A 14,522-nucleotide genomic window follows, 5' to 3' on the forward strand; every position below is an offset into this window, starting at 1 on the left:
ACTCGTCGGGTGTCTTTCAATGTCCAAAACCAAATCAGAGCCTCAGACTTCCCGAAAATTAAACCTTATCCTTTCAAAATCAAAATTTAGACTAAACCTATAATCCACTCTCAATAAAATATTACGCTCCTATTATTTGCAGCCCCAGAAATAGCAACCCTAAGTCTTACCTTTCTAACCTTCCTTTTTTCCTACCCTTGCTACTTTTTACACTAAAATCTCTGCTGTGATCTCGTTTCCTGTCTATAAAACGTAGCCCGGGGAGTCTAAAATTAACCGTTTTTCTTAAAGCACTTTAAAACCAGTAATACCTCTTCTATAACGCACTGCCACTCCCCTTCCGAGTCTATATTTTGCAGTTTAACGAAATATTCATGAGTTGTTGTGTTTATTGTTATGTTTAAATGTTCCGCCCCCCCCCCCCCCCCCCCCCCTCCTTCCTGTCTCCTCGCCGCTGTGTGCTCCCCGTGATTGTTGTGGGCGGGTAACCCTTGAGCGCAATATAAAACATAATAACCAAAATATTGACGGAAATGAACACGTTTGGGAAGTAATTCTGAGAAGGTAAAGCTGTCATTGGCGTGCTATTGGGTACTACAGGACATTTGTAATTGTAAGCTATGGACAGGGCTGTTCAGCAGACTGATTACGATGCATTTTCGTGTAGAATGGCGGCAATTTTGAAGGGGTACCTTCCGAGTAAAGCACAGATGGATACGTGCGGATACAAAGACTACAAAGAGGTGCACGTTGAGTATACAGGGGCACTGAAGGGGCTGAGTCGGAGGATATACTCGCAGGTGGACCGGGCGTGCCGGTCGCTGTTGCCGGTGATGAACCACGGCAGCTATGTTCGAGCAGTGTCGGTTGACATGGAGGTTCACAAGTTTCTGGAGCGGCATGGGGGCCGCGCTCAGGTTGTGAATCTTGGCTGTGGATCGGATCTGCGCATGGTAATGCTACTGGAGAAGTACCGCGAGATGAAGTACCTGGATGTTGACTTCGCCGAGTGTGTTCGCCTAAAGAAAAATGCGCTGCAGAGGCACTCATTTGGGGCGCGTTTGGGCCTTGTTGAGGATGGATCTATGGAGATCGTTACGGATCGGTACAGCCTTGTTGCGGGTGATCTGAGGAACCTGGAAGTTGTGCTCGGGTTGCTGCAGAAGTACACTGCGGCGGATGTGCCAGCGCTGGTTATAACAGAGTGTGTCCTATGCTACCTCGGGGACCAGGATGCAAAGCGACTGGTTGACTGCGTGGTTGGGTTTTACAGCCATGGGACCTGGGTCTCGTACGATCCGATTGGTGGATCTGGGTCAAATGATCGATTTGGATCTATCATGCAATATAACTTGCGAGAATCAAGACAGCTGGAATTGCCGACGTTGATGACCTACAACACGAAGGATTCCTATGCTGCACGGTTTCCAGGTGAGCCAAGTACGAAGACCATGTGGGAGTACTACAATGAGGATTTGTTAATGGAAGAGAGACGGCGTCTGAGAACGCTGCAGTTTCTTGATGAAGTCGAAGAGTTAGAAATTATACTAACACACTACATAATCCTTACGACGAACTGGTGACGTTTGTCTGCAGTTCAGTGTAATTTATTATCTAAAGAGTAATCCGTTGCCCTCACCTTGTGTGCGCCAGTGAGCGCTAAGTACTGTATCGTTTTCAAGCCGGTATAACCGCCAGGCCTCGTGTATATGTTCCGGCAGCAGTGGACTGTTGATGTACTTTTCCACGCTTACGTTCAGCTTGTTGAACTGGGTGACCAGTATATTGTACTGCTTTATTATACGTACTCTGATCTCCTCAGTGTTCTTGGAAGATTTGAGTAGTTTATTACTCTCCAGGACGAAGGCCGTCTCTTCCTTGTCATCGTCATAGTAACTGTCGCTCTCCTCTTCATCGACCTCGTCATCAATGCCGCTTGCTGTACCCACTAGAATGGTTAGTTTCTTGAGATGCTTCTTGAGCTTGTTTCCGATTACCTTCCGTTCGTGAAACTTGTTAACCATCATACTTAGGAGCCATTTTTGCTTTACGTCTAGTGCTTTCTCCACAATCTCGCCTACTAAAAGTTTGCCAATACCACCAAGCAGCAAATTTACATTTGCTGCAACTGTCTGGTTTGTCACAACGCTCGAGATCTTTTTGATCTGGTTCTTGGCCAACGACGCTCTTTTGAAAACCTCGTATCTGTTCATCTGCTCCTCGTCGAGATGGTCCACGAATAGTTTCCTGACCTGCTGCTGGTCCAGCATTCGAGGTCTCGGTAGCTGGCGCAGTTGGTCATCATATATATCACGGGGGAACTTCATACCCTTGGGCATATCATAGAAATCTCCTGGCTTCAGAACCTTAGACTCGGCCTCATTAATCTTTTCCCTATTTTCTCTTTCATATTCCTCCTCAAGCTTGTAAGAGTAAAGGTATTTATCCAAAGTACCGCCTGTTCGCTGATTCTTCAACTTCCAGTTCACATATTCCTGATCTTCATTGATAACCTGATCAATCATCTGCTTTATAGCCATATAATTCGCTATCGTCAGCTGCGGAGGATAGTTTTCCAGTGGGATTCTGTCCAGTGGACCATGTGGCTCAATCATTTTAGCACCAATAGATGTTCTTAAAAGCCTATATATCACCCTATTTAGAGTATTTTTGGCTTTAGAACCATCTTTTGTAGTTGCTAAATAGGTTAATATTTCTATGATGTATTTTTTTCATGGAAGAATAAATATTAACCGCATTGATATGTAAAAGACTACTAAATAGTCTGAATTAGCTAATTTATTTAGATTAGCGCGTGATTAGGTTAATTTCTGCTGGGATTCCAGCTGTTTTGATGGTTTAACCTTATTCACTCTGTTTCTTCTTTCTCTTTTTCTGGTAACTCCTTTTCTTTCATAGATTTGAAGAAACCAGCAATAGTAACAATTGTAATAGGACCTAATAATGGCAAGTAGACAGCTATCTTATGCTCTTGTGGTAGGAAGTTTTGTTGAACCATCTCTTTGTGGAAAAAGGCTTTTTCACATAGGTAGAACAAGCGGTTACTTTTGGCTAAAGCGTCATCCCACACTGCTACTGGGTCCTGCTTAATTGGATTGTTTAACATTTCAACAATTTGGAGACGTAGCTCCAATGCTTCATGAACATTTTGCGCAACTTCTTTTGGAATTGTCATTTGAGGCAGGTGGCTTGTCATTTTAACTAAGGACCATAGCGTTTCGACGCTCTTCTCCAAATTATTCAAAATGGTTAAACGTTTGAAGGAATCCATGATCACAATGGGGCTATTGAGCACCTCAGATCCATCAGTAATACCCAGTAATAGAAATAGTTCGCGGGCAAACTTATGCATAATTGGAGTCAAATAGTTTGAAGTAACGTGTGCATTAGGTGGCAGTGGTTTATCGTTAATGATAATAGTACCCCACTGTGGAACTAAATATGACTGCCAGTGTTTGGTGGAATTGATAAACTTTAATTCGCCAGTTGAATGTGATGGAAACACAATTGACAGGTGTAGCGAGCTCTGCTCATTATAGTAATTGCCGGATGATAATTCTGAGAGATCCATTGTGTGGGCAAGATCGTTCCACGTTAATGATTCACGGTCCTTTAATTGGTGTAAGTGCAGGTCATTGAAGTACACAATATCAGTATCAACAGTGAAGTTCACTAGAGGAGACAAAAATTCTCTCAATGGAGCGAGGTACTTGTTTGCCACGGTCTCAACATCCCATGATACAGGGTTTCCATCCCCCGATAACAAGCTAATAGACAAATGAACATCTGGGTTATAGTCAATGGCCAAATTTTTGATACCTGCAACGTGCGATGATGGGTTGTAGTTTTTATTCAGTCTTGTACGTTCAAGCAGGAATATATGGTCGATAAAGACCTGTGCAATGTAAAATGGGATGTTATTTTCCAAAACCGACTGATCATCATGGAATACAGTACCCTCTCTGCTATTATAAGGTGCAGAAAAGCTTAAGATATCATCGCTAACAAGATGAACAATATAGTTGTTTTCTGGGCTGATAGAATTGTCTTCAGGGTATGGGAGCACGTGTAACGCCCAATTGACCTTTTTATCTATGGAATTTAACAGGTGGTTAACTTGCAATTGCACAGCATCATGTAAGTCTGGGAACTTATAACTATTAGATTTAATGTATACCGGTATTACCATATTAATATCATAATTCGGCTGGTCTTTTAGATCTTTAATATACTTTTCAGGTAGTGGTGCTCTGTAAATTGTGGTTATTTTATACCATAATGGTACACCTACTAGAATGTAGAGCAGCAAAAACCAGAGTGCAACTGATCGACGTAGATTAATGTTACTACAATTCATTCCTTCCTTTCCTATCATCGTTGTGAATGGATTAATTAGACTATTATGGATTATAAAACATTGATTCCCTGGAATACCCCGTTGTTATATTAAAAGTCACCTGGAAAAGCTTTATATACCCAGATTAAGAACTAACAGATCAGAAGTAGTCTAATTTTATTATAGAAGTTCAACTGAATTACAACCGTCTATTTCAACAATTGTTTCGTTGTTGTTCTGCTTTAAATCTGGATTCCTTTCTTAAAGGCTGTTAGATTTATAGAATATATAAAATTTCAAATTCGATGAGCTTTTAAAGAGCGTTACAACTAAGCTCATCTCAATAAACCAAGCGCTATCTTTTACATATAATGGCTGAATCGAAAGAATATACGTACGTCCATGAGGTATACAACGACATAGCAAGCCATTTCTCCCAGACACGCTATAAACCTTGGCCCATAGTGGAGGAATTCCTAAAGCAACGAAATACAGGAAGTATCGGTATAGATGTCGGATGTGGCAACGGTAAATACCTTGGAGTGAATCCTGATATATTTATTATTGGTTCAGATAGGTCTGACGGTCTTATTTCATGCGCAAAGAATATCAACAGTGCATATAATGTCCTTGTTGCTGATGGACTACACCTGCCTCATCGCGAATGCACTTTTGATTTTGCTATATCCATTGCAGTTGTGCACCACTGGAGTACTCGTGAGAGGCGTATTGCAGCGATAAGACATATTATGAGCAAATTGCGTTCTGGGGGTGAAGCTCTCATTTATTGTTGGGCCCTAGAGCAAGGTAATTCAAGAAGAGGCTACCATGAGGGAATGGAACAGGACGTACTTGTCCCATGGGTACTACAGCAGAAGCCTGCTACGAAACAGAAGCCCAAAAAAGAGCACTCTGCTAAAGTTGACCTACAATGCATTCCTCCGTCAGAAAGAGCCTCGTTTTTGGAGCGTTGGAAGAAAGAACAAGAACTAAAGCGTAACCAAGAACATGAAACACCCGAAAAGGCACAGCAAAGCCCTGCGACAACAGATACAAAGTACAGATATTATCACCTGTATAAGCAGGGCGAACTAGAAGAAGATTGCGAGTCAGCTGGTGGAATTATTGTAAGAAATGGGTATGAGAAGGATAACTGGTACGTAGTAGTCAAAAAGCCCTGAAAAGAGCTCTAGAAGGATAATTAAAAGGCATATATAATAACTTTACCCATTAAGTAGCATATTTTAACCAAAATAGACAGATTAAGACGAGTTATTTGTTAATTCTTGTACTCTGTAATGACCATGTAATTGTATGAACGGGTTTTGCAATTCAAATATCCCTTGGATTTTAATAATTTCTAACCTTTAACAATAAACATTTAATTGTAACAACTACATAGGAAAATCATCAAGAGTCCATTTAACTCAGGCTGCCGGTATGCCAGTTATCCGTAGTGGTAATCAGGAGTTTCATTTGCAACATTCGGAAGAAGAGAAACTAAATCAGTTTCAAGCGGTGACAACCTTCCCAGACGATGAGTTACCATTGATTATAACTCTTTTACAGAATCATTCATGGAATCTAGAACCAGCATTGAGTAGGTACTTTGATGGGGATTGGAAGGATAATCTATCCTCTCAGCGTATTCCTTCTAGAGATGAGCATTCATCTTTTACACATATTTCACGCGGCCTTGGGTCTCAAAGTTCAATGGCCTTTATGGCAAATGACCAGAGTTTTGTTCCATCATTGCCTGTGGTAACTGCTTTACCCCAGAATTACAAGGAAAAGTTTCAGCTTGTTGGCTTACAGCCTGACAAATCGAAGTTCAACAGTAATCCTATTCTGCTTATACTTATGTTATTGCCGAGTTTTCTTGTGAAACTTGGGATTAATATTTGTACGTTTTTATGGCAAGTTATTACATTTGGATATGGAGCAGGTCTCTCCAGTGGCTCTCAAAAGGTTAGTATCTTTCCCACGAAGTTTGTTGGGCCTGAGCGGTCGGTTGAGGATGAAATTACTGCGATATTAGGCGATGAATCCCAAGAACTACTGCGCCTAAAAACAAACTCGTCCTACAATGCAGCTTTAAAGGACTGCGAGTCCAAATTTAAATTTTTGTTAATTATAATTTTAGGTGATTTAACGGGAGAGACCACTGATTTGAATTCTCAGAGGTTTGTGAAGAACATTTTGGCTGAAAGAAGCACGTTGGAGTTCTTGAATGAAAAGAAAGATGAGTTAACAATATATTTGGGTACGGTATACGACAAGGAATCATGGAGCGTTGGTAAGCATATGGGTGTTAAATATACGCCGGAGTGCTATTTGGTTGCCAATGTATTGAATTCAAATTCATCTGCGTCTTCATCCTCATTGACCAGCACTCCTAAGATGTCTGTCGTTGGTGATATACGTATTCAATCTCTGAAGCGATTCCAAAGGTCACTTAAGTTCCATATGGACAAGTATACTCCAGAGCTTGTAGTTAGCCGTACAGAAAGGGAGGAACTTGAACTGGAAAGAAAGATCAAGCAATTACAAGACGAAGCGTACGAGGAATCATTAAGACAAGATCAAATAAAAGAAGAGAAGCGCCGTTTAGAGCAAGAAGAAATTAAGTTGGCCAAAATTCTTCGCGAACAGGTAAAATACAATGCGAAAGCGCACAATACGCTACGTCATTTGTTCTGGTTGAAAGCCTCTTTGCTAAACTTAGTGGAGAAGCCCCAGAAAAATGAGAATAAGGCGGCTACAACATCCGAAAAACCTGCTATTTTGCAGATAAGAACATCCGACGGTAAGCGTATGGTGAAGACATTCCCGGGTTCTACTCCATTGCGTGATCTATACGTTGATATAGGATGTCATTTGTTTCTTGGAGAATTCAGTGAAGATCCAACGGTTCTTTTGAAACGCCTGACTGATAAACTTCTGGCTGCGGCAAGCAATAATGAACTGCTCTGTTTTAAATCAAACAGTGATCAAGACTTAAGTACGATAGAAAGCATTAAATTGCTGTTAACTGAAGAATATTCAAAATGGGACAATTCAGGTCGTGATGACCAGGAGCAGTGCGAGTCATTTATTGACTTCGAACTAGTTTCTTCGTTTCCAAGGTATAAGATACCTCTTGATAACACACTTAAAATCGAGGGCGTTTCACAAATTTGGCCAAATGGTAGTTTGCTAGTAGAATACGTTGATGAGGAGGAGGAAGAGGATGATAGTGCAGACGATTCCACAGCATAGTGAGCGTCCTTTAAGTTTAATGTGCCCTACTTATATGCGGAGCCCCTAGAAATGAAAGTCATTATATATAGGATCATCACCATAGCTAGTATTACCTTAGAATGGTGTAAGTAAGGGGTGCAAATAACGAAAAGATGTTTCACTTCTCTAGAATAAGTGATATCCGAGTTATGAACTTGGCACCTGGTCAATAGTAATATAAACCACCTGGTTTCATAGAACAATTGCTCAAACACCAAGTAAGACTGGAATACTGAAATAGTACGCCTATCATATGAAATAAACAGTAAACAAAAATATCCGTGATAAGTTCAGTTTAAGCTTAAACATAGAGGGTTATCGGATAGTCATCGTGTAAGCAATGTCCGTAGGATAAGGAGGAGTATGGACGTGCTGTTCTACAATTTTTAAACATCGCCAAATTCCCAGCTCTTCTCCTGTTATGGATTCCTTTTTGGATGACGGGATCTGGTTGATAAAATTTCTCCATACGCCAGTGATAAAAAATTCCCACAGCACTGAATATAAATTGTCTTAAAAGGAAACAAAACAAACTATTCAGCTTGTTGGGAAGGAATAATATACAGCCACGACTCACATCTTACAAGGAGCAATGATTTTGACGTGATGGACAACTTGCAGTTCCCACTATAAAAGAAAAGCAGTAGTAGAAGAATATAGTAAAAAAGAACTTGCTCATATGTTTGCACTTTACTTCCTGCATGTTTTACCGCCTAGGACTTGGTTAAATTTCCACAAGAAAAATCAACATTAATACGATACTAAATAACAAACACACTTAATAGGACTCCGTAGGAAGACAAGAAAAGTGTTTTCTAATAATAATAACAACTCACAAAATATATCCGAATTTTGACTTTATGTTTTTTTGTTCTAATCGTTATTAGAAAGTGTCACCTCATAATTTACTGATATATTGATTCAATTATGCTTCCAACGAAAACAAAAACAAAAAAGGTTTTAAAAATTATTCTCTGGCAGGTGACCTTTCACGGGTACCGTAAGACTCGCCACCTCTTGGAGCATAGGAGTCCCTACCACCGTAACCGCCTCTTGGAGGGCCGTAGCTACCGTAAGCAGCCCTTGGAGGTCCATAGCCGCCTCTTTGACCGCCATAGCCACCTCTTGGAGGGTATGAATCTCTGCCGCCAAATCCGCCTCTAGGTCCGAATCCGCCTCTTGGTGGACCGTAAGAGCCACGACCATAACCACCACGTCCTCTTGGGGCGCCGTAGCCATAACCGCCTCTTGGGCCACCGAAACCGTAGCCGCCTCTTGGACCACCAAAGCCGCCACGGCCACGGAATCCACCGCGACCACGGAATCCACCACGGCCACCTGATCTTCTAATTGGTGGAGGGTTGTCGTCTCTCTCAACAGACAAGACGTTCCCACGGAAGTCGAAGTTATTCAATCTTTCTAGCGCATCCTGCAAAATCTCCTCCGATGGAAACTCTAACGCACCGGTACCGTCAAAGTCACGCGTGTTAACAGAAGAGAAAGTGGTCTCTAAGTTGTTATCCCTAGCCAAATCCTTCAACTCCTGCCAAGCGACACCTTCTGGTAAGTTTCTGATAATTATCCTAAATCTTGGTAACGGCTTCTTAGAATACACAACCTCCAATGGTTGCTCTGCAAATGTTTTACCGTTAACTTCATTAATAGCCTGTTCAGCGGACTCAGCTTGCTCAAATTCCACAAAAGCAAACCCATTTAAGATCTTGACCTCTTTCACAGGGCCAAACGGACTAAAGATCTCGTTCAACTCGGATTCCTGTACATCTAGGGGGAAAGGCCTTACAAACAATCTTGTAGTAGATAATTCACCATCTTGCTCACCTTGGTGGGCGGCATATGAATCTCCATAAGCCTCTGGTCCTGGGTATTCTGATACAGCAGGCGCCTGTGAAGGTGGAGCTGCTGCAGGAGCGGCAGCTGGGGCTGCTGCTGATGCTGGAACTGATGCTGCTGGTGGGGGAGGAGGAGGAGGTACTTCTTCAGACATAACGGTAGTGTATCGATATAGTTTAACCGTAAAGCTTGTTTACTGAAGAGAGAAGAAGAAGTAAACCACAAAAATTTTGCCACCCAATTTAAAAAATTTTCAAGATCTTGGGAGATTCGTATAGTATGATGTTTGGAGAACTTATCTAAAGAAACAGGTAAACTACAAGACTACCATTACAAACACGGTAGATAACAGACGGAAGACCAAGATGCTGAGGTTTCGGAGAGCTCTAGCTTCCTATTCACGTGACGCTATGTTGCGAAGGTATCCGTTGGGTAAAAAAATTCATGATTTCGAGATCAAAAGAGTTTTACCTGTTCCAGAATTAAGTTTAACATGTGTTGATTTGGTACATAACAAAACTGGGGCTGAACATTTGCATATTGATAGAGATGATAAGAATAATGTATTCAGTATTGGTTTCAAAACTAATCCTCCTGACGCTACCGGTGTCCCACATATTTTAGAACATACGTCTTTATGCGGGTCTAAGAAGTACCCGGTTCGTGATCCATTCTTTAAGATGCTTAACAGAACGTTAAGCAACTTTATGAATGCTATGACAGGTCACGATTATATCTTTTATCCGTTTGCTACGACTAACAAAAAGGATTTTGGAAATTTGCGGAAGTTGTACCTAGATGCAACGTTGAATCCGCTATTAAAGAAGGAGGATTTTTTGCAAGAGGGATGGAGGCTAGAGCACAGTGATATGGACAATAAGAACAGTGATATAGTGTTTAAGGGGGTGGTATACAATGAGATGAAGGGCCAGGTATCTAATGCTGACTACTACTATTGGATCAAGTTCCAGGAATCGATTTACCCTTCTCTAAACAATTCTGGTGGTGATCCTGAGAAAATAACAGACTTAAGGTATGAGGATCTTGTTAATTATCATAAGCGCCATTTCCACCCTTCAAATGCTAAGACTTTTAGCTACGGTAATATTTCTGTTGAAGACACTTTGGAGGAGCTCAGCAACGAATTCCTCAATTATAGCAAAATGGAGCTTAAAAAACAGAAGTTGACTCCAATTAATTTAAGCAGTAATATCGAAGTTGAGCTACCATGTCAGCCTGATCCAATGCTACCAGTAGATAAGCAGAAAAGGATGTCTCTGACATGGATTTGCGGTAAGCCAGAGGACACTTACGAGACATTTTTGCTTAAAATGCTGGGAAGTCTGTTGTTTGACGGACATTCATCTCCCTTCTATAAGGGCCTGATTGAAAAGGGCCTTGGATACAGCTTTTCCGTAAATACCGGAGTGGAGTCGCAAACCGCGGTTAATTTCTTAACAGTTGGTGTGAGCGGGTGTGACGATATTTCGGAAGTACGCAAGACTATTCTGGACATTTTCAACGAAGCCATTAAAACTCCTTTTGAAAAGGATAGAATTGAAGCCATTATGCATCAAATAGAACTATCAAAAAAGGATCAAAAGTCTGATTTTGGTCTACAGTTGCTATATGGAATTATACCAGGCTGGGTCAATAACATTGATCCGTTTGATGCCATTTCGATCAAAGCAATTCTGGACAAATTTAGAGAACAATGGTCGAAAGAGGGTGATAAATTATTTAAGGACTTATTATTAAAGCATGTGATTGATAAACCGTTCTTCCAATTCAGTATGATAGGTGAAGAGAGCTTCTCAAAAGAATTGGAGAGCAAAGAACAAAAGCGTTTAGAGGAAAAGAAAAAGACCTTGACGCAAGCTGAAGAAGAACTTATTTATGCAAACGGCCTACATCTACAGAAATTGCAAAACTCAGAGCAAGATTTATCTCTGTTGCCAACCTTGCATGTCAGTGATATCCCCAGGGAAGCTAATGTCTTCAGTATTAGTGTCACCGATAATATTAGGAGCCGGATAACTGACACTAATGGTATCACTTATATTAGAGGCAAAAGATCTCTAAATGACATTCTACCCTATGAGCTGTATCCATTTTTGCCGCTCTTTGCAGAGTCATTAACGAGTTTGGGGACCGGCACAGAGGAGTACTACAAAATAGAAGAGCAGATTAAATTGCGCACGGGTGGTATAAATGCAGCTATATCGGTAACTTCAAATCCCGTGGATTGTAGTCCTGAGTTGCAGCTTGAATTCAGTGGGTGGTCTTTGAACGGCAATACACAATATGTCTTTGACTTGCTCAAAAAGCTTCTCTGTGATACTAATTTTGCAAACAAGGAAAAGTTGAAAGTACTGATTAAATCGTTAGCCTCGTCTAACACGGCTTCGGTAGCTGAAAGTGGACACAGTTATGCACGTAGTTATAGCTCGGCGTACTTTTACCCATCAAGGGCCATTAGTGAATCTCTGTCCGGTGTTGAACAATTGAAGTTCCACAATGGACTCACCTCTCTCTTAGATGATGAAGAAAGGTTCCAGAAAGAAGTAAGTAGCAAATTGCAGCAAATTAAGGACAAAGTTATCTCTTCTGATAACATGAAGTTCATGGTAACCACAGATAGCTCCCAGATGTTGAATACCCTAAAATCACAGATCGAAAATTTCACTGTTCAATTACCAAACAGTATTAATCACGGCAATCAACCGCTGACGGCAAGCTTCCCCCTAATGAGCAAACCGGGGCTTCCTACACTAATAAAATTCCCATTCCAAGTGCACTATGCAGCCCAAACTCTAAAAGGTGTGCCTTACGTTCACGAAGATGGAGCTCCTTTACAAGTACTAGCTAACTTGCTTACTTTTAAGCACCTTCATCGCGAGATTCGTGAAAAAGGCGGAGCTTATGGGGGCGGAGCAGCCTATAGTGCTGTAGATGGTGTTTTGAACTTCTACTCATACAGAGATCCAAATCCACTAAATACTCTCTCCACTTTCGATAACATTGCTCGCTATGCGCTGCAGGACTCGCACTGGTCACAAGATGACCTCAATGAGGCAAAGCTAACAATATTCCAGAAAGTGGACGCTCCTGTTAGCGTTAGAAGCGAGGGCTCGGCTGCGTTCTACTACAATATTACTGACGAAATGAGACAAAAGCGGAGAGAAGGGTTGTTAGATGTTTCAATAGATGATGTTCACCGTGTAGCATCCAAATATTTGGTTGACAATCCTCCAACCACAAGGGTAAGTGCTGTTGTTGGTCCAGAGATCCCTGGAGTGAACTGGCCTGTCACCGAGCTGTAAATCTTACAATTGAAGCCATTGTCTCTCATAAGTTACCTGGGTCCTCGTTTCTACAGCTGTGCATGTATATAATGTACTACAATTTGAATTCTGTAAATATAATGTAAAATTTCATTTTGCCGTCAAACATTAACCGGCTAGATCTAATAGTCGTCACTTTTAGAAGTAAAAAAAACACCGCCTTTGAGGTTTACATGTTAAAACAATACAACCAAGCAATTAAGCAATACGTGTTTTATTGTTGAGAAGGATCTCAGCTTCATTAATACTATAACTATTTCTGCACAATGAAATTGGCTTTTATAAGCTTATTGCTTACTGTTTTTTCTACTGTGCGGGGTTTATATCTTGATATTGAAGCCTCGGAACATCCGCAACCAATCTGCATTCGTGAATTCGTGATTGAAGGTCAACCTGTTGTTATCCATATTGATTCAAGTGGTAGTGTCGGTGATGGTCAAGTATTGAGTTTGATTGTTAGGGATACTGTCGGTAATGAATATCGTAGAAAGAAAGACTTTGCAGGAAGTGTTCGTGTTACCTTCGATGCACCATCTTCTACAGCCTTTGATGTCTGTTTGGAAAATACCAGTAAGATCAGAGGTAGAGGATTAAGTCGCAGTGTTGAAATCGACATTGAATCCGGTTCTGAAGCTCGTAACTGGAATCAAGTTCAAGCCTCCGAAAAGTTGAAGCCAATCGAAGTTGAATTACGTAGGATCGAAGAATTAACAGACGAGGTTGTTGACGAGTTGAACTACCTAAAGGCCAGAGAAGAAAAGTTAAGAGATACTAATGAATCTACCAATAGGAGAGTCAGAAACTTTTCTATTGTCATTATCTTTGTCTTCATTGCGCTCGGTGCATGGCAATTGAACTACTTGAAGAATTACTTCAGAGCCAAACACATCATTTAAATTGCGAATAGATAATGCGTGACATATATATAATCATTATTCTAATATCGCAAATATCCCAATTTTCCTAGCAAATAAGCAAAGTCTAAGTATGTTATATAAACCTTCCTGCCTTCCGTTGCGCATGCCAGCATTTCTAGTGTTTGCTGCGGTTCCATTGAAAGCTGTGACGAACAGCGTTGAAGATCTTTTAAGCTCAGTACTTGCTTCCTTAGCTCAGTATTTGGAAAGCGATCCAGTCTTCCAGCATAGCTTACTATTAATGACCATTGATCATCTATTACTCGTTCATTATCCATAAAGGTGAGCAGACGATAAGTTACACTAAGTAACTTTTCAAAGTCCACTACTTCTGTTCCGTCGATACATATCCGCTGTTTATCTACTAATTTATACCACTCTTCAGGCAGATGTAGTTCCTTAAAGAACCTAGAAACGTCACTTATAGTTAGATCATCTTGATTATCAGTGCAAGTAGAGTACGCCAGAAGCATTTCATCTTCTATATCCTTGGGAATTTTAGCTTCTATAAAGCGAGAAACGCTGTCATACGATATTTTAGCCATTATTAGAGACGGTTAAAGTGCTTACAGACTATTAATAGCACACTCTGTGTATAGTTACATAAGTTATCTGTATTCTAGCAGCTTAAGCGCTATCCAATATCCTGTCATATTATACGTGTAGTAAAAAGATTTTCTGAAGCGCCAATTTAAAATATATCAACAAGTAAATGTACTATAACAACAAAGAAACCACTCAATAAACCCAAAATCTTCGGTTCTATTAAGCGGC

At 40.8% G+C, this 14,522-nt stretch overlaps 9 protein-coding genes across 9 annotated transcripts, besides 1 other annotated feature; 5 read left to right on the plus strand and 4 right to left on the minus strand.

The window, feature by feature from the left end:
• Positions 1–620: 620 nt before the first annotated feature.
• PPM1 (leucine carboxy methyltransferase) lies at positions 621–1,583 on the plus strand (the record flags this gene model as incomplete). Its single annotated transcript, XM_018133240.1, has 1 exon — positions 621–1,583. One exon carries the CDS (start codon positions 621–623, stop codon positions 1,581–1,583), a length of 963 nt encoding a protein of 320 aa, XP_017988634.1.
• Positions 1,584–1,610: 27 nt separating this feature from the next.
• On the minus strand, positions 1,611–2,615 carry TAF11 (TATA-binding protein-associated factor TAF11; the record flags this gene model as incomplete). The annotated part of the gene is made up of 1 exon (XM_018133239.1): positions 1,611–2,615. One exon carries the CDS (start codon positions 2,613–2,615, stop codon positions 1,611–1,613), a length of 1,005 nt encoding a protein of 334 aa, XP_017988635.1.
• Positions 2,616–2,869: 254 nt separating this feature from the next.
• Positions 2,870–4,396, minus strand: GPI17 (GPI-anchor transamidase GPI17; the record flags this gene model as incomplete). The annotated part of the gene is made up of 1 exon (XM_018133238.1): positions 2,870–4,396. The coding sequence occupies one exon, from the start codon at positions 4,394–4,396 to the stop codon at positions 2,870–2,872; it is 1,527 nt and encodes a 508-aa protein (XP_017988636.1).
• Positions 4,397–4,728: 332 nt separating this feature from the next.
• On the plus strand, positions 4,729–5,538 carry TRM9 (tRNA (carboxymethyluridine(34)-5-O)-methyltransferase; the record flags this gene model as incomplete). The annotated part of the gene is made up of 1 exon (XM_018133237.1): positions 4,729–5,538. One exon carries the CDS (start codon positions 4,729–4,731, stop codon positions 5,536–5,538), a length of 810 nt encoding a protein of 269 aa, XP_017988637.1.
• Positions 5,539–5,797: 259 nt separating this feature from the next.
• On the plus strand, positions 5,798–7,615 carry UBX2 (Ubx2p; the record flags this gene model as incomplete). The annotated part of the gene is made up of 1 exon (XM_018133236.1): positions 5,798–7,615. The coding sequence occupies one exon, from the start codon at positions 5,798–5,800 to the stop codon at positions 7,613–7,615; it is 1,818 nt and encodes a 605-aa protein (XP_017988638.1).
• A 555-nt stretch (positions 7,616–8,170) lies between these two features.
• Positions 8,171–8,604: a sequence feature (Syntenic conserved sequence found in Ashbya gossypii, Eremothecium cymbalariae, Eremothecium coryli).
• On the minus strand, positions 8,604–9,641 carry NPL3 (mRNA-binding protein NPL3; the record flags this gene model as incomplete). The annotated part of the gene is made up of 1 exon (XM_018133235.1): positions 8,604–9,641. One exon carries the CDS (start codon positions 9,639–9,641, stop codon positions 8,604–8,606), a length of 1,038 nt encoding a protein of 345 aa, XP_017988639.1.
• Positions 9,642–9,852: 211 nt separating this feature from the next.
• Positions 9,853–12,810, plus strand: CYM1 (pitrilysin family metalloprotease; the record flags this gene model as incomplete). The annotated part of the gene is made up of 1 exon (XM_018133234.1): positions 9,853–12,810. One exon carries the CDS (start codon positions 9,853–9,855, stop codon positions 12,808–12,810), a length of 2,958 nt encoding a protein of 985 aa, XP_017988640.1.
• A 287-nt stretch (positions 12,811–13,097) lies between these two features.
• ERV25 (Erv25p) lies at positions 13,098–13,727 on the plus strand (the record flags this gene model as incomplete). Its single annotated transcript, XM_018133233.1, has 1 exon — positions 13,098–13,727. One exon carries the CDS (start codon positions 13,098–13,100, stop codon positions 13,725–13,727), a length of 630 nt encoding a protein of 209 aa, XP_017988641.1.
• A 41-nt stretch (positions 13,728–13,768) lies between these two features.
• RAD33 (Rad33p) lies at positions 13,769–14,293 on the minus strand (the record flags this gene model as incomplete). Its single annotated transcript, XM_018133232.1, has 1 exon — positions 13,769–14,293. The coding sequence occupies one exon, from the start codon at positions 14,291–14,293 to the stop codon at positions 13,769–13,771; it is 525 nt and encodes a 174-aa protein (XP_017988642.1).
• Positions 14,294–14,522: the final 229 nt, after the last annotated feature.

Source organism: Eremothecium sinecaudum, chromosome VI (genome assembly GCF_001548555.1).
Source record: "Eremothecium sinecaudum strain ATCC 58844 chromosome VI, complete sequence".
NCBI classification, from domain to species: Eukaryota; Fungi; Ascomycota; class Saccharomycetes; order Saccharomycetales; family Saccharomycetaceae; genus Eremothecium; species Eremothecium sinecaudum.